Here is a 27,239-nt window from a genome sequence, read left to right as displayed (position 1 = left end):
ACCAATGATTATTAATCTTGCAGTTGACAAGAATGACAACCTGTTCTATACAATGTTGCTGATTTTTTTATTCATCACGCGGGGCTGCCTCGTAATATTGTTTATAAGATGCATGACGTTATCGTATACGTCAAGTCAATTCCACTATTGAAGCCTAGGCCATACCACCAACTACTACTTTTTCAGTATGTGAAAACACATTTAGAAATCCACGACAAGGGTGAAACACCCTAGCTTCCTGCGCACTAAAGGTACAATTTGCTATAATTTTCTCATCTTTTCAATAAAATATGATTTAATAGTAAGTTTTCTCATTTTCTCTAATAAATTGTAAGGTTCAATTCTTATCCTAAATATATATTTGAGATTTAGGAGGGTGGGGGAATTCGGGGCATTTGACTTGTAATGGGCCTCCCGAGAAGGGTTTTATATCAATCAACCATATAATTTCTGCTTATCCTAAAAAAAAAAAAAAACTTGACGAATCAAGTAAGTTTTAAGCATGTGGAATACAGAAAGGGTGGGAAGGATAAGGACAAACTCGACCCTCAATTATTTATAAGTTTATAAGTAAATGAAAGTTAGGGTGCATTCTCTTCACCTAAATAACATGAACTTATTTAAACTGAATTTATTGGACCTGAACTAAACTTATTAAATGTGAACTGAATTAATAATCTCGAAGTCACTTGAGTTTTTACTAGTTTTACCTGATTCGTTAAACTCTCCATAATTTGTGTCGAGAAATGCAAACTAGTAGAAACACAACTATGCGTCAAATGGTATATCTTTTGGACAACTACAACAAATATTAAATAGTGAATTATGTCCTTGTACCAAGTTACCAACCACAAATTAATAACGCCGATTATTCCAACTTTGACTGTTGTGCATAGTTGGACACTAAGAGTGTAATTGATGAAGATATATTACTTCCTCCGTTCGGTTAGATTTATCTCGATGTGTACTATTAAATTATAATTTTTTTATATTATTATATGTGTACAATGAAAGATATTAATAATTAAAGAAACGTGTTGGGTTGCGTAAAAAAGCAAATGTTTCATTAAAAATAGAACGGAGGAAGTATGTATACTTACATATATATACTTCCTCTGTTTAAAAATAGTTACACCATTTAGAATTTAGTCACTATTCATGAACCAACTTTGACAAATTTTTTCTCACTATTATATAGGAAAAACTCAGTCAAATTGAATCTTGTTAAATTCGTCAGAATACAATGAGTTCAAATATCAACTTTTTAAATTTTTTACTTATACGTAACTAGAGATATTAACATTTAAGAAAGCGACTTGATAAAGGTAAAAAAGCAAATGTGCAACTATTTTAAAACGGAGAAGTATTCTCTTATTACCAAACTCCTTTATATATCCCTAACTCCACCTCCTAGTGTGAAATTCATTGCATAGAAAGATGGGAGAATCAACTGTTATAATCGTTGGGGCAGGGCCGTCAGGGCTTGCTACTGCCGCCTGTCTAACGCAACACTCAATATCATATATTTTACTAGAAAGAGAAGATTGCTTTGCTTCTCTATGGAAGAAAAAGGCATATGATCGCCTTCACCTTCACTTACCAAAGCAATACTGTGAGCTTCCTCACATGAAAATACCCACCACTTGCCCAAAATACGTCCCCAAAAATGACTTCTTACAATATTTGGACAACTATGTGGCTCATTTTGGCATCAGTCCTTTGTACCAACGCCGTGTCGAGAGTGCGAGATTCGACGAAAGTACGAAGAAATGGCGTGTTATGGCTGCGAAAGTGCCGAATGGGGAAGAGGAACTCGAAGAAGAAGAGTTTTTTGGAAGGTTTTTGGTGGTGGCAACGGGTGAGACAAGTGATCCTTTCTGTCCTGAAATTGAAGGGTTGAGTAGCTTTCAAGGGAAAATTATGCACTCTACAGAATTTAAGTCTGGTAAAGACTATGAAGACAAAAGTGTGTTGGTTATTGGAGCTGGTAATTCTGGCTATGAGATTTCTCTTGATCTTGCAAATCATGGTGCTAAAACCTCCATTGCTGTTAGAAGCCCAGTAAGTAGTTAATTATTAATCTAATCTTGATTATCTTCCATGGAATATTTCTTGTTCTTTTAATTTTTTATTTGTCAAATCATAATTAATGATTTACAATGTTTTAAGTAGTTGTTAATTGACTATTAGTGATTTTAATGACATCCTGAAATTCCCCATTTATAATGAATATTCATCTTACCTAAAAGAAAAAAAAAAAATAGTTGAGGATTAGTAATTCTTGTGTGAAATGGCTTATGGCTGCATGGTAAAACTATGGTGCTTGATAATACTACCTCTGTTTTTATTTAGTTGCAACGTTTTGACTTTCACGCTTGCCAATGTACAATTTCAAATCGTTTTATCTCTAATTGTATGTAAGTAAAAATTATAAAAATTTGATATTATGAAAGCTTACATTGAAATGAATCAAACAAGACCCCACATGACTATATTTTGTTTAACATATAAATCAATAAATATGGTCAAATAAGAGAACATGAATAGTGCAATTTGTCAAACGTTGCAACTAAAAAAGAACGGAGGTAGAAAGCTAGATTTTTGTGCAATAAATCTAATATAGACGTTTATTCAAATGTATTCTTTTTATTATTATTATTATTCAGCACTAGTTTATTGTATATAACTCTACTATCTTTAATCAATTATGTTGCTAGTAAAATTAAGCCAAATGGAGTTTTTCATTGAAAACACAGTGATTTATGGGTTATATCTTTTTTCTCATACAAGAATTTGCCTTTGAAGATTTTTTCTTAATTTACTTATTTTTTTAGGAAAGTTGTTGACCCTCAACTAATTAACTATATAACTAAAGAACGATTGACGAATGTGCAATAGTTGGTCAAACTTAAATATAATAGCCATATACAACAGTCATAATATCTTTTTCATGCCACCACCACTAGTTGGTTGGGGATTTGGGGTGGGTAATGAAGCGTTTTGAAAAAAAAATTATTTTATTTTTTTCTTTGTGTTCAAGAATGAACGTCAAGTGGAGAATCTTTAGTTGTCAGTAATTCTCAAGTAGTACACCTCCATTTCTTTCTTAACTTCTATTCCTCATCCTAAAAATTACTTAAAATCACTCAAAAAAAAAAAAAAAAGTTGAAATTACATCTTTAATGTTTTATTTCTTTTTCCCTAAACCACCACCCCCACCACCACTATCAGTCACCTCACTCCAACACCACCCCATTGCCACAACCACCCACCAGCATCCTCTACCCTCCCCCCACCCCCCTCTTTCCTTCTTCATCACTACATGCGTACCACCACCAGCCACATCACTCCACCACCCTCACCTCCACTTCCTTCGTCGCACACAACTGGGTTCACCGCGTACTCAATGTCTCCAACCACTACCACCTTCGTCTCATCCTCCCCACCAATGAAAGTCGTTGAAATTTTTTTCGACCGTGGGCAAACGTCTGGCCTGGACGTTCGGGCCATGGGTGGAACGTCGAGGTGGGACGTTCGTTCATGGTCAGAAAAAATTCGACTGCCTTCAATGGTGGTGACGATGAGGCGAAGGTGGTGGTGGTTGGGGAGGTAGATGATGGTGGGTTGTGCCAGGGGTGGCAGGTGATGGTCGGGCTGGTGGGTGGTGTGGGAAAGAGGAAGGGTAAAATGGTATATAAAAATGAACTTGGATTTTAAGTAGTTTTGGGGCGATGTTTAACAAAACCAAATACAGACTTATGGAGGCTCAGGCTCGGTTCATTAAGGTTTTTCTATTGATTTTTTCTATAAAAATAAGGTTGTTTATTTTCTCTATTTATGTGTGACATTACTATTTTACCTAAAACCTATCTAAAGTATTTTCGAACTTGCTCAAGAACTTTCGAGCCGAACTTATGGGCTCAAGCTCGGTTCGTTAACGTTTTGAGATCATCTTGAACTCGAGTCAAGCCCTCTCGAGTCGAATTTTGATCGAGCCGAGTTCGGGTAGTTTGCGAGCCACTCAAGCTCATTAACACCCTTAATTGAGAGGAATATAATAAGATCCCACATAATTATTTTTTTTCTTATAAAATGCGAAATAGGTTAATAAACTTGGTTGATGAATAGTGTCAAAAAAATGACCCAAAACTTCATATGGCTTATTATCTTGAGACTTGAGAGTTGAGACTGATAAGGGTAGACTTCTGTATATTTTTCCGCAGATTCACATATTGTCAAGAGGAATTGTGAGCCTAGGACTCTATCTTCTAAAGCATTTGCCGCTGTACTTTGTGGACAACTTGATGGTGATGCTCAGCAAACTTGTATATGGCGACGTCACCAAATACGGATTGACTAGGCCGCATGAAGGTCCCTTTTACTTGAAAGTTGCTTTTGGTAAATACCCCGTTATCGACGTTGGCACCTATTCAAAAATTAAAACGGGTGAAATACAGGTATTTTACATACAATTGATTTTAAGTACAACTAGATGTTAACCTACTTTTTTTTTTTAATTGCAATGTTTTTGTTATTTGAAAATTTCATATTAATTGATACGTTTCTTTATTTGGTAATATTTTCTCTTTATCTCTCTTCTATCACATGACCTCCAATATACTAGAAATTTATGCACGCGATGCGTGCCTCACTTTTTTAGAACATAATTTATAACTTATTTGGACATAAATACAGGTAAAATTTGAACATTAGACATGTTTTTTAGGCTAGCTAATTTTCTTGATTAAGTCTACATCACTTAACCTAACCTGCCTTTTATTATTTATTTTATTTATACTTTCTTTAAGATTTTTAAAAGTAAAACTGATGAGCGATAAAAGAATGTTACGCGGATTTATTATGGATTTCTCATATTTTTATCAACAAAGTATTTTGTTTTACATTTTACTTTGTTCATTAATTGTATTTTCCTTTTTGATTTACTACTTGATTGTGCATTAATTGATCAAAATATTTGATTGATATAATTTTTTTTGTTAATTTTTTTTATGCTATATTTAAGTTTAATTTTCTTTCATCTTTTTTTTTTGGTAGAGTAGTTGATTTACTAAGGGGTAATTAAGTAAATTTATTGGAGGACACCGTAGCTCCCTCCTTCCCTTATATAATATACTAGCTTTCTAAGCACGCGATGCTTACGACGATAATTTTTTCATTGTTATATTTCATAACGTTGATGAGCTAGTTTAATTTCTAAGCACAAAAATACATGCAACAATAACTTATTATAATTGTTTAATTTGACAGTTTTTTCAATAAAGGCTATGTTTTTCTCTACTTATTATAAGTTACTTTCAACAAAAATAAGTTCAGATAGGTTATTGATCTGATCTTATTGTCCTCTATATTTAATGTTATGGAAGTATATTGTTGATTTTTTTTTTGGCAATTCTTCCTTTTGATAGAAGATTTTGATATTCTTAAATGAATATCTTATCTTTGTTTTCATTGTCAGTTTTTGTAGTCTTTCCTTTTTTAACCTAAAATTTAAAGTTATTCTAATTGTAGTTTTTTAAAATGGCAAGTATTTTAATTGATTGATTATCCATTATTATTTTAAAAATTTAAACAAAATTGATGTAATTAGAAAAGTATGGATAATGTAGTCAATTAATAGGGGGACACCACACCTCCTCCTTCACTTATATATATATATATATATATATATATATATATATATATATATATATATATATATATATATTATAATATATATTTTTTAATATATATATATATTATTATATATATATATATATATATATATATATATATATATACTATTCACATGGGTTTCTTAAAAAAATGTTTTCAACGGATTATGTTAGCACAATTGAAATGATCTTTCATAATACAACACAATAAGTAATAATATATCACGACATGTGCTTTAACATATAGAAATATGTAGTTCCTGCATGCAGGGCCGTCTTAAACATTTTAGAGGCCCTGTTCTAATCTTAAAAATTGGGCCCCTTATATTTAGAAAAATAAAATTTTCATAATAAAAAAAAATATGTATTAAAAAATTATCAAAATACCATTATATTCTTACAAATTGAATCCACGAAAACTTAAACCACTTTAATTAATTATACATTTAGCACCTCATAATCAAAATCGTTTCATGTTCACAACCTCCAATTATCATGGTCAACGAATGAATTGTTAGAAATTAGAATAATGAATGAAGTAAAATCAACATTATGAATCTCTTGCAAATGCATTCTTCTAATACCTAATTGAGTTAATATTTTAGCAAACTTGGATACTGAATCAAGAGGATTTTACTTAATATTTTAAGTATAAAACAATCAACATTATGAATCAAAAGGATTTTACTTCGTAAATCAATCAAGAATGAACAAAACCTCAATCTATGAGACATGAGTCTCCAACAATTTCTACCATTGTTACAGCTTTTCAAGGAAAAAGTTATAGACACGATAAATAACAAAGTTTGTGGAAAACCTCACTAAATAACAAAACTTTTCAAGAAACAACTTTTCTATAGACACGACAAGGAAAACCTCGATCTAGGATAATGAACAAAAACATCAACAATTCACAAAAACAGATTGTGATTATAATATAATTTTTCCTAAACCAAGTAGAATTAATTCACCTAAAAAATAATAAATTTAATTGCACATATGCTTTTCAAGGAAAAAGTTATAGACTTTAAGAAACCTTAAATGAAGAAGCAACCACTGGCCTTCATAAATTCTACCATTGTTAAAGCTCAATCAACACCCACAGGCAGTCGACTGAACCCAAAAGTCTTCTCCCACAGCCTTCACAACTTCTTTTGTCTCATAATATTCACAATTTCTCATAATCTTCACAACACCACAACGCCGAGAATCTTCAGAATCTTCACAACTTCCTCTTCCTCCCCAAATCTGAATTGATATTTTCATATTTTTTGCAACGGTTGATAAAGAATGAGTGAGAGAATTTGGGAAGTTATTAAGAGAAATAGAAATATTAAGAATTCAAAAGATTTTTAAAAGATAACAAATTTCTGAAAATAGGGAAGAGAATTTAGGGGAAGTTAGAAGAACGTGGTTTGGGTTTGCAGTTTGCACGCGAGATTGAACGATGAAGAAAGAGGATGAAACGGAATTTTTTTTTTTTAAAGCTGGGCTACAATTTAGGAATTAGGCCCTCAAGATTTTGGGGCCCTGTGTTGGTGGTCTGTTTGCACAGGCCATTGGCCGGCCCTGCCTGCATGATATAGTGAGTGTTTGAATGATATAGTGAGTTTTTGCATGATATAATGAGAGCCTAAATGGTATAACGGATTGTTCAAAAATGTAGTTTCTGCATGATGTAATATGTTTTTGAATAATATAGTGAGTTCACTCATGATATAGTGGGTTTCTAAATGATATAGTGGATTGCTTAGAAATGATGTAATTTGTACACGATGTAGTATGTTTCTGAATGATATAGTGGGGCTTTTGCATGATATAACGGATTGTTCATAAATGATACATGCTTTTGGTCTGGTGCACACTAATATTATCCCCTATTTTTAGGATTACTATGGAACAACTCATAGTCGGAATTTTTATGGATAAAGTGTATAGTTTGGATTATTCTTATGATTTTTTATATAAAAAGTAGAAAGATTATAAAAGAGATGCATATAAGAGAGTAAAAACAAAAAATTAAGCAATAATAAAGATTAACATACTGAGCGACGCATGATTTTTTCATGGTACATTCTTCATTAATAATATTTTAGAAAATTTATATAATACTTATTATTAGACCATAGAACTTCATATATCAAAACCGTTAAAATTATGTGCTCTGATTTTCTTAAAAAAATCCCTCAAAAGTTGGCAACATCAAAAAATAATAAAATATATACTGTAAGAAATATTCTAGTTATATATCTGAAAATTCGAATAATCTACGCCAAACTTTCCTTGTACTCGCTTAATTTCTTTATAATTTATACTTTTTCCGTTTCTTTTTATAAGACATAAATAATATTCAAGGACAAACTTTGAATGTTAATTGATCTAAATTCTATCAAAACAAATTAATTCCTCAGTTTCTTTTTTCTTGCAACGGTTTGACTTTTACACTATTTACCAACTCTACTTAATTTATCTTTGGTGATTTATAGTTAAGGAAAATATATTTATGTAAGATCTTGTTAGATTCTCTCACTGTGATGTAAGTTTAAATACACCCTTCAAAGTGTTGGATGATGAATCTAAACCCAAGGAACCAAGAATATTCACTAGATCAATCGAAAACTCAAGAAACAAGGATAGTTGGCGAAACACAAGAATACATTCAATGTTTTGAGGTTCTAGGCCAGATATAAGATTCACTCAATCTCTCCTAGGCTTATCATTCAAAACTCACTCAAAGTAATAAGGATAGCTTAACACTCGAGACACACTCAAAGCATAAACTAGAAACACAAGGTTTATTTTTATAATCACTCAAATCTGATTTCTTATTACTATTAGATCTCTATATATATTGAATTAGAGGAGCAAGATAATGAAAAGACTACAAGCAAAATCCAAGCGAAAACCGTCCATATTGTAACGGTTTAGGAGCTACACAATCTCCTAAAGTTAAGCCCTCTAATAAATGCATCATCAAGGAGCTTGTTATGTGTAGCAAATGATGAGCAAAAGTTGAGCTTAAAACTCTCCTAATGACACACAAAACAAACTACCATCATGAGGAAGCTACTACTGAGCCTTATTACAAAATTTTATTAAGTACATTTAAGAAAATAAAGGAGGCCCAAATAGAACTTAGGTTTTAACGGACACACACACCATCTTCTCCATGCTTCAAAAGTCCATCTTCTAAGGTAGTGACAAGAAATCATATTCGAATAGGCGTTAATATAATCATACTCCCATGTAAAATAAGTGACAAACTTGGGCTTGAGCAATCTGGAATTGTAAGATGATCCAAATCCAGTAATTGAAAAGATCGGCTGATCTTAATGTGTTGAATCACTTTGACGCGCATGTATCATTCTTTATTTTTTTGAAAAGAATTCGACCTCGAATTCGGCCGATTCTGAAAAGCACAAACTTATCAAAATAAATGAGATACTTATCAAATAGTGTATGCTGCATCACGAAACCCAAACATATATCAAAAGAAGTTATTGGAACCTCATCTTGAACCTAAACTTTGTGATCATGGTCATGATCAACAATGCTCTCATCAACCCTATAAGTATGATTTAACCAGTTTGGAGGGGGTTCAAAATGGTATCTAAATGTTTCACAAATACCATCTTTTGTAAGTTCCAAATAGTAGAGTCATTGCGTGATTCCGCACCAACATCTTTCCTCAAAGAAGGAACAACAAAATTTTCCTTAATATCCTTTTTTTAGTTGTTTCTTGGCTTTGATCAACAATAAATTCTCTTCCATATGATGCTCTACAAAATCAGAATCATCCCCACGTTCATGTGTGATTTTGTTTTAGGAGAAGAATTGAGAATTAGGTGTTGACATGTTTTAACCGCTTCTTTTATCTCATGAAAAGTAGATCGAATATCTTCAGATTGCCTACAAATGGAAGTGTCATCATTCTTCAGAAAATTCAGGTTTCTAGTTACTTGCAAAGTCGGCCATAACATCCCATCTTTTGTTTTGTCCGTTTTATACTCCTCATTCTCTACTGATTTCTCTCCAAGCTAAGCTCTCTATTTTTTGTGTAATAACATGTAACATCCTAGTAAGACCCCCATCAGCCATGTTTTTCCACTATTTTGCTAGACTATTACAATTACAAGGGGTAAAATTGTCGTAACTTTGAACAACAAAATGAAACTGTATAGCCTTCATACTCTCAGAGGCTTAAATTTTATGGAAATTCAGGAAATTTCAAGCAGAATTAAAAAAAGAAACTCTCGAAAATCTTTCCGGATGAACGAGAAATCTTCATTTGAAGTTCTCTATGATGGATTTGCTTCTTGTGGCGCAGTTGCGAAAACGGGGCCTAGTTTAATAGCTAAAACATTCATAAAAATCTGAAAATATTTTTGCGTATTCTAGACAAAAAGTTATATGCAAAATAAAAAAATAATCAACCGGTTCTGAAGGCTGAGATATCACCCTTCAAAGTCGATTGAAAAACTAGATGTATTTTTGACAGTTTTGTTTCTTTTCCAAAACTCGATTTTTCTTCAAGATCTCCATGCCCAAGCTCTGATAACAGATCATATAAGTCTAAATACACCCTCCATATTGTTGGATCATGAATCTAAACTCAAGGAACCAAGATTACTCATTAGATCAGTCAAAAACTCACGAAACAAGGATAGTTGCCAAAACACAAGAACACATTTGATGTTCTAATATTATAGGCCAGGGATGAGACTTACTCAATCTCTCCTAGGATTATCACTCAAGACTCACTCAAAGTTATAAGGTAGCTTAATACTAGAGACACATTCAAAGCATAAACTAGAAACCCAAGGTATTTTTATAATCACTCAAATATGATTTATTATTACTATTAGATCTCTGTATATAGTGAATGAGAGCAATAACATCATGAAAAGACTACAAGCAAAACTCTAGGAAAAATCTTCCATATTGTAACGGTTTAGGAGTTACGCAATCTCCTTAATTCGAGCCCTCTAATAAATGCATCATCAAGGAGCTGTTATGTGCAACAAATAATGAGCAAAAGATGAGCTTAAAACTCTTCTAATAACACACAAAACAAACAATCATCATAAGGAAGCTACTAACTCCTCTAAGCCTTATTGCAAAATATTATTAAGCATACTTAAGCAAATAAAAGAGGCCAAATAGAACTTAGGCGTTAACAAACACACGCCATGTTCTCCATGCTTCAGACGTCCATCTTCTAAGGTAGCGACAAGAAAGCATCTCCAAATGGGGCATCAATCTTTATTAACCCAAAGGGGATATTTATAGTATATCATATAAAACCTAACTTAAGTAGAACGAGGAAAATATATCATAAACTAAATATAATACTAATAAATATTTATCTCTAAATAAATACTACTAGATAGATAGATTTAGGAAATACTCCTAAATCTATCCTAACTTTTGCTTGGCTTGAGCAACCTTGAATCGTAAGATGATCCAAATCCAGTAATTGAAGATATCATGTAATCTTAAGGTTTTGAGTCGCCTTGATGCACATGTCTCACTATCACAATGTATATTTTCCAAATATCTACTTTTACTTTATTATTGATAATTAAAGATATTAATAATTAAAAGTTATGCATTGACGAGCATGAAAATCAAACAATTACGAGTAAAAACTATTGAAATGGAAGGAGCATGATACAACGATAAATATAAAAAATTCCTTGAGAACACATGACCCATACCTGAATCCTGATTATTATAGTTGATGTGTTACTTATATCATATCTTTGTTACGTTACGACACACTGCAGGTCTTGCCGGCAATCACAAGCATCACAGGCAATGATGTGTTGTTCCACGATGGGAAGTCTTATGCTTTTGACGCCATTATTTTTGCCACTGGCTTCCAAAGGTCCACATCTCAATGGCTTCAGGTAAATAATTAACCCCATTCTTGTAAATTTCGTCCAATTCCACCCCTTAAAAATGTCTCTAGTGAACGCATATTCGAAAACCAGGCCAAGAGATGCTTGAATTGATTTATTTCACTATTGCACACTAGTGGAATAAAATACAAGGGTTGTGGTCAAAACAACCTTAAGGGTTGTGTTTTTGGCACGCAATCCTTGTCGTAGCAGCCCTTCGGCAAAAATGAAGGACTGCAGTTTTTGATCGCAACCTTTCACTATCAAGGAATGCGGTTTAGGCCCAAAATCGTAGCCATTCCAATATGGAAGGATTGTGGTTTCGGCCTAAACCACAACCCTTCTTTGTACTATGGGTCGCGGTTTTGAATATAATCGCAGCCCTTTTGACCCTATTTACAACATAAACTGGTAATATTGAAAAGCTACGTAAATGCTAAATGCCTAACACCTAATTAGCAAGTATCTAATGATAATCATAATTAAATCTAATCATCACCATTAAAAACCTACAATACAACATAATTTCAAGAAAAACAAAAGATTGAGAGCAACTGCTACCTAACATAAATTCTCAGAATCTTCTTCGGAGTCACAAAATACGCAATACTTAAGCCCGATACATCTAATCGAAGACAAAGTTGAACTTGAACTAGAAAAAGATTTACTTCGGAGAGAAATTTACAGTGATGTATCGAGCTATTTCGAAGAAAGTGGTAGAGGCAAGCACAATTTATGTCGACGAGACTTAACACGCCAAATTGACGAGAGAAACTAAAGCTCGACCAAACCCTAGATTTGGATGCACCGACGACAAAGGCGACGATACGAGACGTCGAGTGGTGTGATGGTGTTCGTTGTTGGTGCGCATGAGGAGTGGCTGTGTGGTGTTACTGTTGTTGCATCACTGCTGGTTGTCGATAATTTTACATCGCTGCTAGTTGCCGCTGTTGTTGTGTTGTTGTGGTCTGTTGGTGTGAGAGAGAAGGGTGTTGCGTCACTGCTCGTTGCCGCGATTGTTGTGATTTGTTGGCGTAAGAGAAAAGAGAGAAGGGAGAAGGGTGAGAGAGAAGGGAGAAAGGAGAAGGGAAGAGGGTGAGAGAGAAGAGAGAAGGGAGAAGGAGGGTGGTTGATGTGAGATTGTGTTTGTGAGAAAACCTACTACCCGCTCAATATTTTTTAAAGCCCGTGCAATTCCTTTCAAGATTATAAAGAGAAAGCCCATAATGGATTGCAGTTAGCCCAAAAACGGCTACCCTTTATAACATATAGGGCTGCGATTTTCGGCTAACCGCAACCATTCACTAAAAGGGCTGCTGTTTTTGGGCTAACCGCAACCCTTGTATTTTTTTCCACTAGTGAAAAGTACATAAAAATCTGTATAAATCATATAATTTATGAAATTGAGTCATCCGAAATGTGGACTTAATTTGACCTTGGACGATTCCTTAGGTAATTAAATTAGATAATAAAAAGATGTACCATATCGATTGGGATTGACAGTTTGGGCAAGCACAAATTTTAAGAACATGATATGGCAAAGTAGATTTTTTTGTGTGATTTGGTCAGACAGCAGTGTCATATTGTCTACAATATAATGATATAGTAACCCATTAATGTATACAAGCCCTAATTGCGGCGAATATATTCTTATACATATAGGCCTTGTTTGGTTGACAAAATAAATCATGAGAAGTGCAAATTTTTAGGAAGTAGAAGTATATGAAGTTGTTTGGTTGGCAAAATCATGGGAATTTGCACTTCCTAGGAAGTTCTACTTTCTCCAAAATGGAGGAAGTTACTTACCTAGGTCCCCCTTGGTAAGTAGAACTTCCCATGGGAAGTTCTATTTCCCATTATCAACCAAACACAATTTTACACTTCCTAGGAATTTCAAATACATGGAAAAAATAACTTCCTAGGAAGTATGACTTCCTATATCCAACCAAACAAGGCCATAGAACAATATGTGATAGTCTAGTGGTGTTGACATCATTTCCGATCCTAAAAATTTTGGGATTGAGTATCACCCCTTATAAAGAAGGATCCCCAAGTTTTCCCCTTTTTTGCAAGGGACTTCATCTTACCTTAAAAAATAAATATTCTTATACGTATAGAAACATTTAACATATTTAGAGTATAATATATAAGTGATAAGTACTACTTAATCTAGACTAGGATTCCTCAAAATTTTATTTTTATTTTATTTTTTAGAGAGTTAAACTATAATACACTTAAGATATGTACACAAATTTGTTGTAGCAACATAAACCAAGGTAAGGAGAAGAGAGAGTGTAAGAAAGTAAGTCTTTTTTTATTTATTTAAATAGATAAGAAAATGTGGTTGCTAGATAGTGTAAAATTATGCTCATAAGTCGAGTAATGTAGTACGAAAGTAGAATAAAATGGTAAAATAAGTTTAATTATAAGTAAGAATATCTTTAAAGAATGAATTGAAACTAAAACTAGGAAGTTTTTTAAAAAATAGTTGGAAGTATATATATGTAAAATCCAAATGTTTATTTGTCAGGTAAACAAATATAGTTTATCCCCGCATACTATCTTTTTTTTTTAACACAAACTAGCGATTATATATATTAATAAAACGTCATCTTACAAAACAACATTTCAACAAAACCTAAACCTAAACTGGAAAGTAGATAACCAAAATTAACCAAATGATAAGAGTTTAGGGAACAACAAAAGTGGAAGCTGCTTGAGGCTAGCCCATTGGGTTTACCAACTCTTGCATATATTCCTGTAAAACGCATTGCGGTGGAGCAGTGTGAGTGACTTTATCCATCTCCATTTCCATCCCAAATCTGGCTAACTTATGGGCAACCATGTTAGCGTCCCTCTTTGCATGAAGAAAAACAACAACCCAGTTAGTTTTTATCAGCTTGACTATGTCGCAAATAATCGCACTGAGCTGGTGGTGAGGGACCTTCTCTGCTCTATCCATCATAATCTTTAGCGCTTGAGCATCAGTTTCCACCTCTAACCTACTGATGTTGTGATCCTTAGCCATAGTCAAGCCCTCTCTAATCGTTGCTAACTCAGCTGCTGCAGGATTAATAACATCAAACTTGATTGAGAATCCCATGAACCAGGACCCATCTGTTCTTCTTATCACGCCACCCCCACTTGCCTTGTTACTTGTCTTCCAAGCGCCATCCGTGTTTAGCTTCAAGTATCCATGAACTGGAGGCCTCCAAACAATAGCTTGACTTACCCTTGGCTTTGTAATGTTCTGTTTAAGGAAGGCATCATTGTTATGCAAATGGTCAATAAGAAACTGGTTATATTGGGTAGAAGATCTTATCATTGCTCCATCAAAAACCGCTCTGTTCCTGTTCTTCCAAATATGCCATATAGCAATAACAAAGATCTCAAGCCAACCTTTCGGTTGTGAAAAATTAAGCATAATCCAATCATTCCAGTTGCTATTGAAAAAGCTTGCTACATCCACTTGTTTGGCTAAGTTAAAAAATTGAAAAATGCGTTTCCAGAGGATGCTAGCATGAAAACAATTTCTGAAGAGATGAATATGAGATTCAATTTGACCACTAAAACAGGATTGGCATTGGGGATTAAAATGATGGATTTTAACTTGTAAGTTTTCGGCAGTGGGGAGAATTCCATGCACAACATTCCATAACAACATCTTGTATTTAAAAGGGGTATTAATTTTCCAAAGTTTGGACCAAAGATTCGGAATGGACCAATTGGAATGCACTCTATGGTTAGTACAATGATAAGCAGATTTAATATCAAAGTGGCCATCCTTAGAGAAGATCCATCTTAGTCCATCCTTAATCTCGGCAAGTTTGGGGAGGGGAATAGCTTTTATGGAACGAGCAATGTCATGAGGAAGCAAAGAAATAATGGAGTCCAAGTACCAAGCCCCATTACGAATAATTCGAGCAACTCTCCAATGAGCCTTAGAATCAGGTATGTTAATGTCTGGATGCTTATAAAGGGATTCATTCCTTCTTAAAATGCTTCACAATTTATTCACTAGATTTTTTAGTCAAAGAGTCGAGCCTAAATTAAAATTTTAGTTCCCACCTTTTCTCATTAGTTGGTTATAATGAGTTTTAAAGCTCTGGTTCGTAGATGGACCATGTAAATGACAAAAACGCGTCATCCCTGAGTAAGTTATTTTAATGATTGAAGTGACTTTCTACTACTTCCTCCGTTTTTTATTAGATGTTACATTTTTCAAATCACGAACTCCTAAGTAAATTTTGGAGAGGAGAGAGATAGAGAGAATGAAAAACAAAAGGGTCTCATGTGAACATTTGATAGGAGAGAGATAGCGAGAAGTTATTACCCAAAACAAAAGTGTAACATCTAATTTAAAACTTCATAAAATAGAAAGTGTAACATCTAAAAGAAAATGGAGGAAGTATTTTAGTTTATACTACATCCGTTTCTTAATAAGTGCAACATTTCCCTTATTTGGAACAGTAACAATAAGTGCAACCAAGCTCAAAATGGTAAAATAAGTTCAATATTATTACAAATATGTCATCAAAAAGCAAGAGGGGACCACAATTTGTTTTGTTTCATCACTTGAATTATTCCACTTTATTGTGGTCCCAACTTTTGTCTCTCTACATTCCTTGATATTCCCCCACTTTCTCTATGTTGCACTTATTAAGAAACGGAGGAAGTATGTGTTTTTGTTATTAGTTTATACGTATCTATTATAATTTAAAACATATTATCAATTTATAAGTTCATCCGTATTTGTTATTTTTTTTTTAGTAAGGTAATTAGAGTCCCTTGTAAGTATTGGGATCCCTCTAGTAAGGGATGAGACTCTAGCCCAGGACCTCTAGGATTAAAGGTGAGAACAACACCACTAGCCTATCATCTGTTGTTTGACGTATTTTTATTATTTTATACATACTTCCTCTTTTTTTAATTAGGTGACTCATTCTGACTTTAACACTATTTACACGTGGCTTATCTCTTGTGATATGTACTTAATAAAAGAAAAATCTAGTCACGTGGAATCTTATTAGATTCATCTTAATGCACATTGTCAAAATATCATGTTTTTGTATTTATTGCTTATTGATAGTTAGAGATGTTAAGGTTCAAATTATTACATCGCAAATTACGCCTGAAGAAATGGGTAAACTAATAAAACAACAAAGTACTTGAGAACATATTTGTTATATATTAATTTATACATATCGTATATCAGTTTATAATTAAACTAACAACAAATATGTAGAGATTGATATGAAGTATACATAAACTGATAGCAAATAGATGCACAAACTTATATGAGATATTCTTTTTTGAATATATGAGATGTTTCGGGTAAAAAACATGAATTTGGGGAGTCGTTCTCGACCTGTGTCCCCATCCATTTCGGGCATGCCTCGTTTGGTCAACTATAATCATGCAACATAAGGAAACTTACCCCAAGGGTGTCTCGGGAATGCCCCTTCGATGCTCAAGTCAGTAAATAACTTTGTGGAGGGAGAAAGTAGTGAGAGAAGTTCTCAAGCGGTCGAGATTAAATCAGATATCTGAGTTAAGGGGATACTTTCCCACACATATTAACCGAAATTTTGTATTGCCAACAGGGGTATTTTCGTTCCTTTAGTGAATTTGAGCCTAGCAAGGCTATGAGCTACTATAGGAGGCTTAGTTCCTGGTGAGGATATTTTTGCCCTTACGTGTTATTGAACTCGCCATTTAGGGCTGAAACATTATCTTCACGTTCAATATACGATAGAAGACCCTTTGAAGATCGTATGTTGAGCGGAATTATATAGATTATTTTATCAGAAAATAACTTGGAATTGGTGGACTTAGTACATGATTTATAATGCTCTATTCGAATTTGCCTCCCTTGGTATTAGGAGAGTAATACACTTAATAATGTAAGATAATACCAAATGGGAGTTGACTTTTATATTCCTGTGCGCTTCGCTTTATTAGCAACCAAGTACCAAAAATGAGGTTGACTTGTACTCCATGAATTCATTAGTTTACGTGAGTGGACCACGAATGTTACTCGAGCCTATTGTTCTTAGGCGCCAGTTTTCAAACAAGTCAAAGTCTTCGTAAAAATATTTTCCACGACATGACCTCTTCTAGATGCAGGTCATTCGAAAAGCTTTTTCTTATACACACATTTTATCACTTCGATCGAAACACAAGCATACCTTCTTCGACAAAAATAATTAAGCTCGAGGGAGGCAGCGAGTGCGGTCGGGGAGGCTCAAAATGCTTAAGTGATGCGGTGATGCTCGAGCTATAGGGTACTCGAAGGATGGTGTAACGGTTGCGTCTTCGGGCGGAGAGTGGTCGAGGAGACAATTTATAATCTCTCCGAGCTACATCTTACTCGATGAATGGTGGGATTGTGCCGTTTTTTGAGTAAAGACCATGGTCCTGTATCTCTACCTCTAACAAGCTCGATGGCCATCCCTTAAAGATACAAGCTGGGATTGATGAAGGTCCATCGAGGTTGAGGGTGGGTCAATGAGCGGCTTCGAGGCACTTTAACTAGTGAGATGCTTTGCGTCGAACATTCCTTATAACACTTCGAAGCACCGTTGCTTCATTCGCCGAGCCGAGGCTCGTCGATCATAACATGACTAGCGGTAAAACATGAACCAAGCGAGCTCGACCATGAACCAGGCGTTTCAGCGAACAAGAACCAAGTGAGTACTTGAATAGCTTCCTTTTCTCACTATCCAAGAGAGAGAGGACTCTAGGACCCAACCCATGCTGGAAGAATGCAATAGAGTCAGTGCTCGTGTGCCGTCGCCGCGCCGAAATCATATGTTCGAGGAAGACCTATGCTAAATGTCAGCAGTTCGATGGACTTGTATTTTTTTGTAACTTGTATGTGGCTGTATGGAGCTTTGTTTTAATTTCGTGCTTTTTGTTACGAGGGCAACAAGCCTAGCAGCAAAATAAAAGTTGACTTTTCACTTATCTTTTTGAGAGAGAGTTGAGTGCTCAAGCACGAGAGTGAGGTTCAACTCTTGCTCGAGTAGGAGAGAGATGTGAGTACTCGAGCAGGAGAGATAAGTGAATGGCTCCAGCGGGTTACTCAAAGTCTTGATCGATGATTTGGTTAGCTGAGTACTCGAACATCTTTTGTTTTTTGGCTAAAGCATTTCAAAATATTGAGCACTTAGTGTTTTTGGCACAAAGTTCGAAGGCCGTAGACGAACACACACCTTCAAGGAGGTCGAAGTATGGACGTTTGGGAGTGGGTCGAGGCACTTAGCTCGTTTAGCATAATGTAATTGCTTCCTTTGTTATAACCCATCCGGGCAAAATCGCGATTACAATAAAGAAGGGCTGCGTTTTGAAGAAAGCGCAACCCTTCTTGCGCAACCCTTCCTTTTTTCTCCCTAGTTATGCATTCCCTCCCAGAAGATAAGTAGAGATTGAAATGAAGTTAGAGCATGAAATCGTATCGCTTGTTGAGCAAGCTGATCATGAGTATTATTGCAATAGGAAGAGCCGAGTCGGAACTATGTATAACTCGGGGGGAGTCCATGACCCCGCTTGTATGACCCCCTTCATCAAATTAGCCCCACGCATAACTCTTAATGAGACTTTTATTCACATTGAGTGTTAGCCGTAATTACTCTTTCAAGAGGTTGAGGGGTGCAAATTACATATTCGAAGCTGAACCGGGGGCTAATGAGCCCAAGAGATTGAGGGAGGTACATGAAACCTACTCAAGATGACTTCGTCGGTAGAGATTTATGGTACCTTCTTGACATATATTGGGGGCTGGTGAGCCCTAAGAGCTTGAGGGACATACATGGAACCTCCTCGAGATGACTTTGTCAAGGATGGGACCTGCTTGAGGTGAGTTCGTCGGTAGATATTCATGGTACCTTCTTGAGATGCATTGGGGGCTAGTGAGCCATAAGAGCTCGAGAGACATACATGGAACCTCCTCGAGATGACTTTGTCAAGTGAGGCATATGGGACCTCCTTGAGGGGAGTAGGAGGCCGGTGAGGCCAAGGATCTCAAGGAATGGTACCTTCTTGAGATGAATTGGGGGTTGATGAGCCTCAAGAGCTCGATGGACGTCATGGACCTCGTTCCAGACGTCTCAAGGGCCACTGAGTCCCATGTATCTCGAGGGGCATTTTGGACCACTTTGGAGATATCGCAGGGGATAATGAGCCCCATGTATCTCGAGGGGCGTTTTTGACCTCACTCGAGATGTCTCAGGGCCCAATCAATGAGCCCCATGCATGTATCTCGAGGGCCGTTTTGGACCTCACTCGAGATGTCTTAGGGGCCAATGAGCCCCATGTATCTCGAAGGCTGTTTTGGACCTCGCTCGAGATGTCTCGGGGGCTAATGATCCCATGTATCTCGAGGGCTATTTTGGACCTCGCTCGAGATGTATGAGGGGTCAATGAGCCCTATGTATCTCGAGGGGCGTTTTGGACCTCGCTCGAGATCTCTCAGGGCCCAATGAGCCCCATGCATGTATCTCGAGGGCCGTTTTGGACCTCGCTCAAGATGTCTTAGGGGCCAATGAGCCCCATGTATCTCGAAGGCTGTTTTGGACCTCGCTCGAGATGTCTCGGGGGCTAATGAGCCCCATGTATCTTGAGGGCCATTTTGGACCTCGCTCGAGATGTATGAGGGGTTAATGATCCCCATGTATCTCGAGGGCCATTTTGGGACCTTGCTAAATATGTCTCAGGGGTTAATGAGCCTCATGTATCTCGAGGGCTGTTTTGGACCTCGCTCGAGATGTCTCAAGGGTCAATAAGCCCCATGTATCTCGAGGGGTGTCGTGACGTCGTAGCACTTGACGCTCGTCGACTCTAGTAGTTGCGGTGACTTTGGAGTGTCCTTTACTCGATCTAGTTGAAGTGTATAAGTGTAGGTCTTTTTGGGGTCTGGTGAACCCCGTGTACCTTGAGGGGTGTTTTTTTGACCTCACTCGAGGTGTTCAGGGCTTGGTGGGTCCTGTGTACCTCGAGGGGCAACTTGGACCTTGCTCGAGGTGTTCAGGGACCTTTGAGCCCTGTGTTCCTCGAGGGGCGTCTTTTGACCTCGCTCGAGGTGTTCAAGGTCTGGTGAGCCTCGTGTACCTCGAGGGCGTCTTTTGACCTCGCTCGAGGTGTTAAGGGTTTGGTGAGTCCTGTGTACCTCGAGGGACATCTTTTGACCTCGGTCGAGGTGTTCAGGGTCTTGTGAGCCCCGTGTACCTCAAGGGGCATCTTGGACCTCGCTCGAGGTGTTTAGGGCATGGTGAGCCCCTTAAAACTCGAGGGGCATCTTTGACATCGCTCGAGGCGTTCAGGGCCTGGTGTGCCCCATGTACCTCGAGGGGCGTCTTGGACCTCGCTCGAGGCCTTCAGAGCCTGGTGAGCTCCATTTACCTCGAGGGGTATCTTGTACCTCGCTCGAGCTAATAAACCCAAGATTTCGAGGAGAGTCTAATTGACTTGTTGGAAGGGCTTTTGTACTTAGAATATATTCTTGAAATAAGATGAATACATGGTTCTTGAGCTTAGTGAGGAGTTGATGGCTTGGGGGTCGAGGAGCTGTCATATCGGAGATCCTTACTCGACTCGAGGGGGGCTATCTCAAACGTTTATGAATGTTCGAAGCATGTATGAGGACCTCTACGAACTATGTTGAGGGTGGACATAGATGATCATTCGAAGGCCTTGATGAAAGGATCGTTGACAACTATATTCAGAGTGGACATCCACGGGTGTTCGAAGGTTGTATGAGAGCACCTTTTTGAACCACGTTGGAAATGAATAACCTCCATGAGTTTTCGAAGGCCTTCATGAGAGGGCCTCTTCGAACTACATTTTTGCATGATGGCTGACTTGATAGAGCGGTCAAGTCCGATCTTATATGAACGATGTGAGCACACTCAGGTAGTTGTGACCTTTTGTTTGACGGACCCCACAGATGACGCCAACTATTTCGGGTAAAAAACTTGAATAAGATATTTGGGGAGTCGTCTCGAGTTGTGCCCTCGTCCATTTTGGACAGGCCTCGTCTGATTAGCTATAATCCTACAAAATAAGGAAACCTAGCCCGGGGGGTTCCCCGGGACTGCCCCTCCGACGCTCAAGTTAGTAAATAACTTTGTGGAGGGAGAGAGTAGTGAGAGAAGTTCTCAAGTGGTCGAGATTAGATCAGATACGTGAGTTAAGGGGATACGTTCCCTATTTATAGAGAGTTCTTCCAGATGGAAACTGCAATTTGTATTGCCAACAAGGCTATTTTCTTCCCTTCAGTGAATTTGAGACTAGCAAGGCTATGGGCAATTATGTGAGGCTTAGTTCCCGGTGAGGATATTTTTGCCTTGTCACGTGTCATTGAACTCACCATATTTTGGGCCCAAACATCAGATATTATTAATTGATAGCAAATACGTATAACCAGTATAACCAGATAGCAACCATATATATATAATACTCGGTATGGTCTAGTGATAAGGTTTGTATCTCACAACTTTGAGGTTGTGGGATTAAACCCTACTGGAGGCTTTTGGGGGTGGAATTCTCTTATCTTTTCCACCAACTTTGAAAGAGTCTTGCTTGTGTATCTGGGTTGGTCAGACTAAACTATGCGAGGTTCCGATCCAGTTTGACACTTCTCCTTATACACATATATAACCAAATAACAAGTACATGTAAACTAAACTTGGTAAAAACTCACCTAGATAATTGAGAAGATCTCACTCTCAGCCAACTTTTTCTTCATAATGACATATCAATAAGATCAAGTGTCACACGCTTGGTACAAAATTGCGTAACAAAATATTTAATTTTTTTTAGATTCAAGTTTTTCCTTTCCAAAACATTTCATATTTATTACTTTAAGAAGATTCAAAGTTTACTAATAATTAGAAGTGGCAATTATTTTAACATAAATAGAAAATTAGACTCGTCATGCATAATAAAAAGTAAAACTGACAAGAATAACTCAAGATTATAAATTGTGAATAATCAACCAAAGAAAGGAAAATTTGGCGTAGAAAAACTGTTTAAAAATCTTGGTTAATACTTCGTTTTTTAAATGATACAACATTTTGACATACATGCTTTTTAGCGTATAACTTTGATCATCAATATATTTAATTATGTATGTATACCCTAAAAAACGAAAAATCCAAATTTTGGAAATATATATATATATATATATATATATATATATATATATTAATATAAATCAAACAACATCAGTTTACATAATTAATTTTGTTACATATATAAAAATTTCGATCAAAATGGATACATGAATATTTTAAAAGTGAAAAAGGTTGCAACACTTAGATAATAGAGGAAGTCGGTAGGATATATGTTGGATGAACGATGTCTTTATTATGATGTTTCCGACCTTAACTTCAGAACCCAAAATTTTAAATGGTTCTTCTAGATTATACCTCTCTATTTTTCTCCTTCTATTACATTATATGAGATTTCACTTTTGTCCATGTATCATCCTTAGCTCATGCATTATGTCGAATTGTAGAAATTTCAATGAAGATTATGATGATTGATTTATCTATATTATCATGAATTGTTGATTTGAAAATAGGGAGACGAGTATTTGCTAAACGAAGATGGATTGCCAAAGCCTGACTTTCCTAACCATTGGAAGGGAAAAAACGGATTATACTGTGTCGGTCTTGCAAGAAAGGGACTCTATGGAGCTGCTATGGATGCTGAAAATATTTCCAATGACGTTAAAGAAAACCTTTAGAAATTACAAATTTTCAAAAAAGAAACTATTTCATGACGACTTCACTAATGTTCCACATGCTCGATGCTCATATGGATTGAAAGTTGTATGCCTTTTGACTTGAGCTTTTGTGTCGCACTCGAGAACGCTTACAATACTGCATGATATTGTATAAACAATTGATTCTATACATGAATAAATAAATATTTAATGCGTGATTTTTGTTGTACACGTGATTACTTGGAGGTGTATTTGAACATGGAAACATAAAGGTAAAACAAGTGACTCATATCGTATTATTTGGCACATACAATCGAGATTTATATTATTTTTCACCAATTTTCATGCATAAACGATGTTTTATTTGAGTAAGATGTTCTATTTTTGTTTATTGTTCTTTTATACTAAACAATTGATCTTTTGGTTGGTATTGTCAGACGTATATTTTTGTGTTTGAGGAAACTAGGAGAAAAAGTAACATGGTACATTCTTAATAATCAATAGAGTTTTCTTCGCTATCACTAAGAGTATCCTCATCCTATGCTAGCAAAGAAAACTTAGGTGTTTCCAACTCGACTTTGCAATTGTCAATTGCAACTTCAAGCTCAACCACTTGACCCTTATTTCACAACTAGCAATAGCTATATCACATTAATTTTTCTTTTGTTTCAGATCACGTCTTCTAGTTATGCAAGACTCACTAAGTTTAAGACACTCATCTAATAAAGAATCAATATATTTAAGTAAATTTTACTATCATATATATTGATGATGAATGTCCTTATGGATTTGTTCCAAATTTAATTTGTGTTCACTAAGTACATCGTTTTTCGCCTTAAGACATAACTTTGATGTACTGTTTTCCTTCATGGTTCCCTCACCATGTTGTTTCCTCCTTGATCCATAATAATTGTCATGCAAGTCTCAAAATTAAGTGAATCTTCATATTCCTATAAACCAGAGTTAGTCATCTCACGTGGATGCTACCATAGCCTTCTTGAACGCTCTCTTATAATTGCTCTTTTATAATTTATCCTTCCACTTTGTGAAGCCATAGATGATGTGACCAAATTCTCTGCACTTAAAGAAACCTACACTTGAAGGGTTAGTTTTCTTGAATTCTTACCTTATCGTTCAATACAATAAGATCATAAGACTTCCTCTACTTATTGATCAAGTACGAACTACTGAAATTCCTCCTTTGATCTCTAAGAAGCCTAGCCATCATAACTATCTCATCCTCTTCTTCTTCAACTGTTACCTTCAAGGCAACACCTATCATAGGTGCTTTACCATTCTTATATGTTATTTCACTAGGAACACTACAAGAGGGGGGTGAATTGTAGTGTGGAACTTATTGTCCAAATAATGCGGAATTTAAAATATAAGCAATAAGGAACTGAAAGTGCAAGAGAGATTTTTACGTGGAAACTTATTGTCTCAATACAAGAAGAAAAACCATGACCTACTCAAGATTTAAACTCTTCACTATAATAGGAAATTTCCTATGATTCAACCTATTACATACGCAAGTTCCACTCGGAACTCCAACTCTCTCACAATCTCCACTCTATACTCTAGGCTTAACTCTAAGCCTTTCAAGAGTTCCCACAACTTTACTCAAACCCTTCACCCCTAGATAGACTTCACCCTAAGTCTACGCATACACAACAAGAACTTACTCAAGTTCCTAACTCGAACTTACTCAAGTTCCTAATCGAACTTACTCAAGTTCCTAGCTCGAACTTGATACAAGAATTCACTCAAACCCTTTGCCAAGTTCCAGGCCCATTACAAGAGTTCACTCAAACCCTTTAACTCCAAACTTAAATACAGACGCTTGATAATTTGGTTTAACTCTAGTATATAGAAACTGAATAACTGTAAAGGAACATGGCACTCGTATGAACTTGGAACTCACTGGAACTGACTCAAACAACGAATAGAATATATATTTCTTTTCTAATGCTATTCCTTAAGCCAAACTTATGGAATGACATAAGTCTAACACTATGGAAAGACACCAGTCAGACAATTTAAAACTTAATTTAACTTATATATTTATAGTAGTCTTTTAGAATGAACGTGGGATTAATCATGTGTTAGTGGTTAAACTATTATCCCATGATGTTCCTTACCCGGAGGAACACGTTCCTCAATAATCATCCCATGATCTCCATGATCACTGTTAATTGTGGGAGAGAATTAAGAACTGCTCCTTAATTTTAGCAACCACTTGAAGCATTAATTTGAATCTGATTTAATTAAAAACATTTTAATTATTAATACCCAAATAAAATCCTTTTATCCAAAATATTATCTTTAAAATATTCCCATAAAAATCGAAAAGAGTTTTTCTTATCTTTTAGAAAAATATAATCTTTTCCTTAAAAAGATTTTCCTTAAAATCAGATTTTTCCTTAAATAAAACGGTTACCTAGAATCTAGGCATAATTTACTCAACTGACATAAATGAACCATGTAATGCTCCATCCTAAGTCTAGTTCCTTTTAATAGTTAGTTCCTCTTAACTTAGATTATAGACTAGCACGTCTGTTCCTTAGAGAGGAAAGAACAGAAAATTTCTTTAACAACACTCATTATACGTATTATAAATCTAGGCTTTTGAATTTCCAAAACTGAAAAGATAAAATTAAATTAATTAAAATCAGACTCCTAAAGAAACATATTTTATTAAACCTGTTTTATTTAAAACTTATCTTTTATTTTAAAACTAAAACTTATCTTTTATTTCAAAACTAAAACTATCCTAAAACAACTAATGCATATTATTTATAAAAATTAACCAAGTAGAGATTTATTAAGAAAAAACTCTAAATAAATTTTCTTAAGATAATAATGCATCAGATTTATTGACTCTTAAATACTTTTGACTCTAAGTTCCACGAGTTCCTTTGCCCTTACGAGTTCCTTTAGACTTTGTTCCATTACCTTTCACATTTCCACATACTTACATGAATCCTAGAAAATAAACTCATATTTTCTGCCTTCATATTGCTCCAACTCAAGAACCTCATGTTGATAGCTCCACCTTTGAAACATCGGTGTGCTAGTTCCTTTAAGAAACTTCGCACTCATAGTTCCTGCTCAGGAACTTCTTGTTTCAACTCTAAAACATTATATTGCTGCTCCCACTCAGGAACTGCTCCAGAACTTCATATTCAATGTTCCTCATAGGATGTACCTACGAACCGCTCTAGTTGTGTTCCTTATAAGAACTCTTTTAGTAACTTCACTTGTTGGAAAACCTTCATGATGTGATATATTCAACCTTTGATGACTTTTTCATGTTAATGTAATATGCACATCTCAAACACACATGTTAGTTAGATAATAATCATTTGTTTACAATCATCAAAATACTACATGACTCAACAATTTCCCCCTTTTTGATGATGACAAACAAATGAAGCTTATCACAAATTAAACAATAAACGATGTACTTTAATTCCCCATAATGAACAAGTCATGCATGTATATTGTTTATGCTAAAATTCGTCTTCTACGACGGAATTAAAGTTTGGGACGATTCAACCAGATTATGTGTAAGACGATGCAATGAATGGATGCAATGGGGATCAAAGGGGATGAACACACAAAGATGGTGATGCGGAAAAACCCAATGAAGATGGTTAAAAACCGTGGGTGGATGTAGATCCACCAATCTACTATCGTTGACTGTCGCTATAGGCTAGTGACAATCGTTACAGATTATGTCGTTCTTTTCTCTTGATACAAAAAGTGTTCCGTAGTCCAATCTAATGATGCTTCTTTCTCTCTTGTATGCCTTTTCTTCCTTTGGCTTTTTTCCAATGGATACACTAATAAATTCTAAATCTATTACAATGGTAACGGTAGCCTAATTATAGGAGATCTTCCTAATTATACTCCAACGTTGCAATCTCTTTTGTTCCTTTGTAT

General features: G+C 35.6%; 1 protein-coding gene across 1 annotated transcript; it reads left to right on the top strand.

The window, feature by feature from the left end:
* Window positions 1-1,383: 1,383 nt before the first annotated feature.
* Window positions 1,384-23,526, top strand: LOC104899294 (probable indole-3-pyruvate monooxygenase YUCCA10). Its single transcript, XM_010686458.4, has 4 exons — window positions 1,384-2,061; window positions 4,224-4,457; window positions 11,459-11,581; window positions 23,154-23,526. The coding sequence occupies exons 1-4, from the start codon at window positions 1,438-1,440 to the stop codon at window positions 23,316-23,318; spliced, it is 1,146 nt and encodes a 381-aa protein (XP_010684760.2). The 5' UTR covers window positions 1,384-1,437; the 3' UTR covers window positions 23,319-23,526.
* Window positions 23,527-27,239: the final 3,713 nt, after the last annotated feature.

Source organism: Beta vulgaris, chromosome 7 (genome assembly GCF_026745355.1).
Source record: "Beta vulgaris subsp. vulgaris cultivar EL10 chromosome 7, EL10.2, whole genome shotgun sequence".
NCBI lineage: Eukaryota > Viridiplantae > Streptophyta > Magnoliopsida > Caryophyllales > Amaranthaceae > Beta > Beta vulgaris.
The sequence above is the reverse complement of the archived record's forward strand: the minus strand, read 5'-3'. Positions and strand labels throughout refer to the sequence as shown.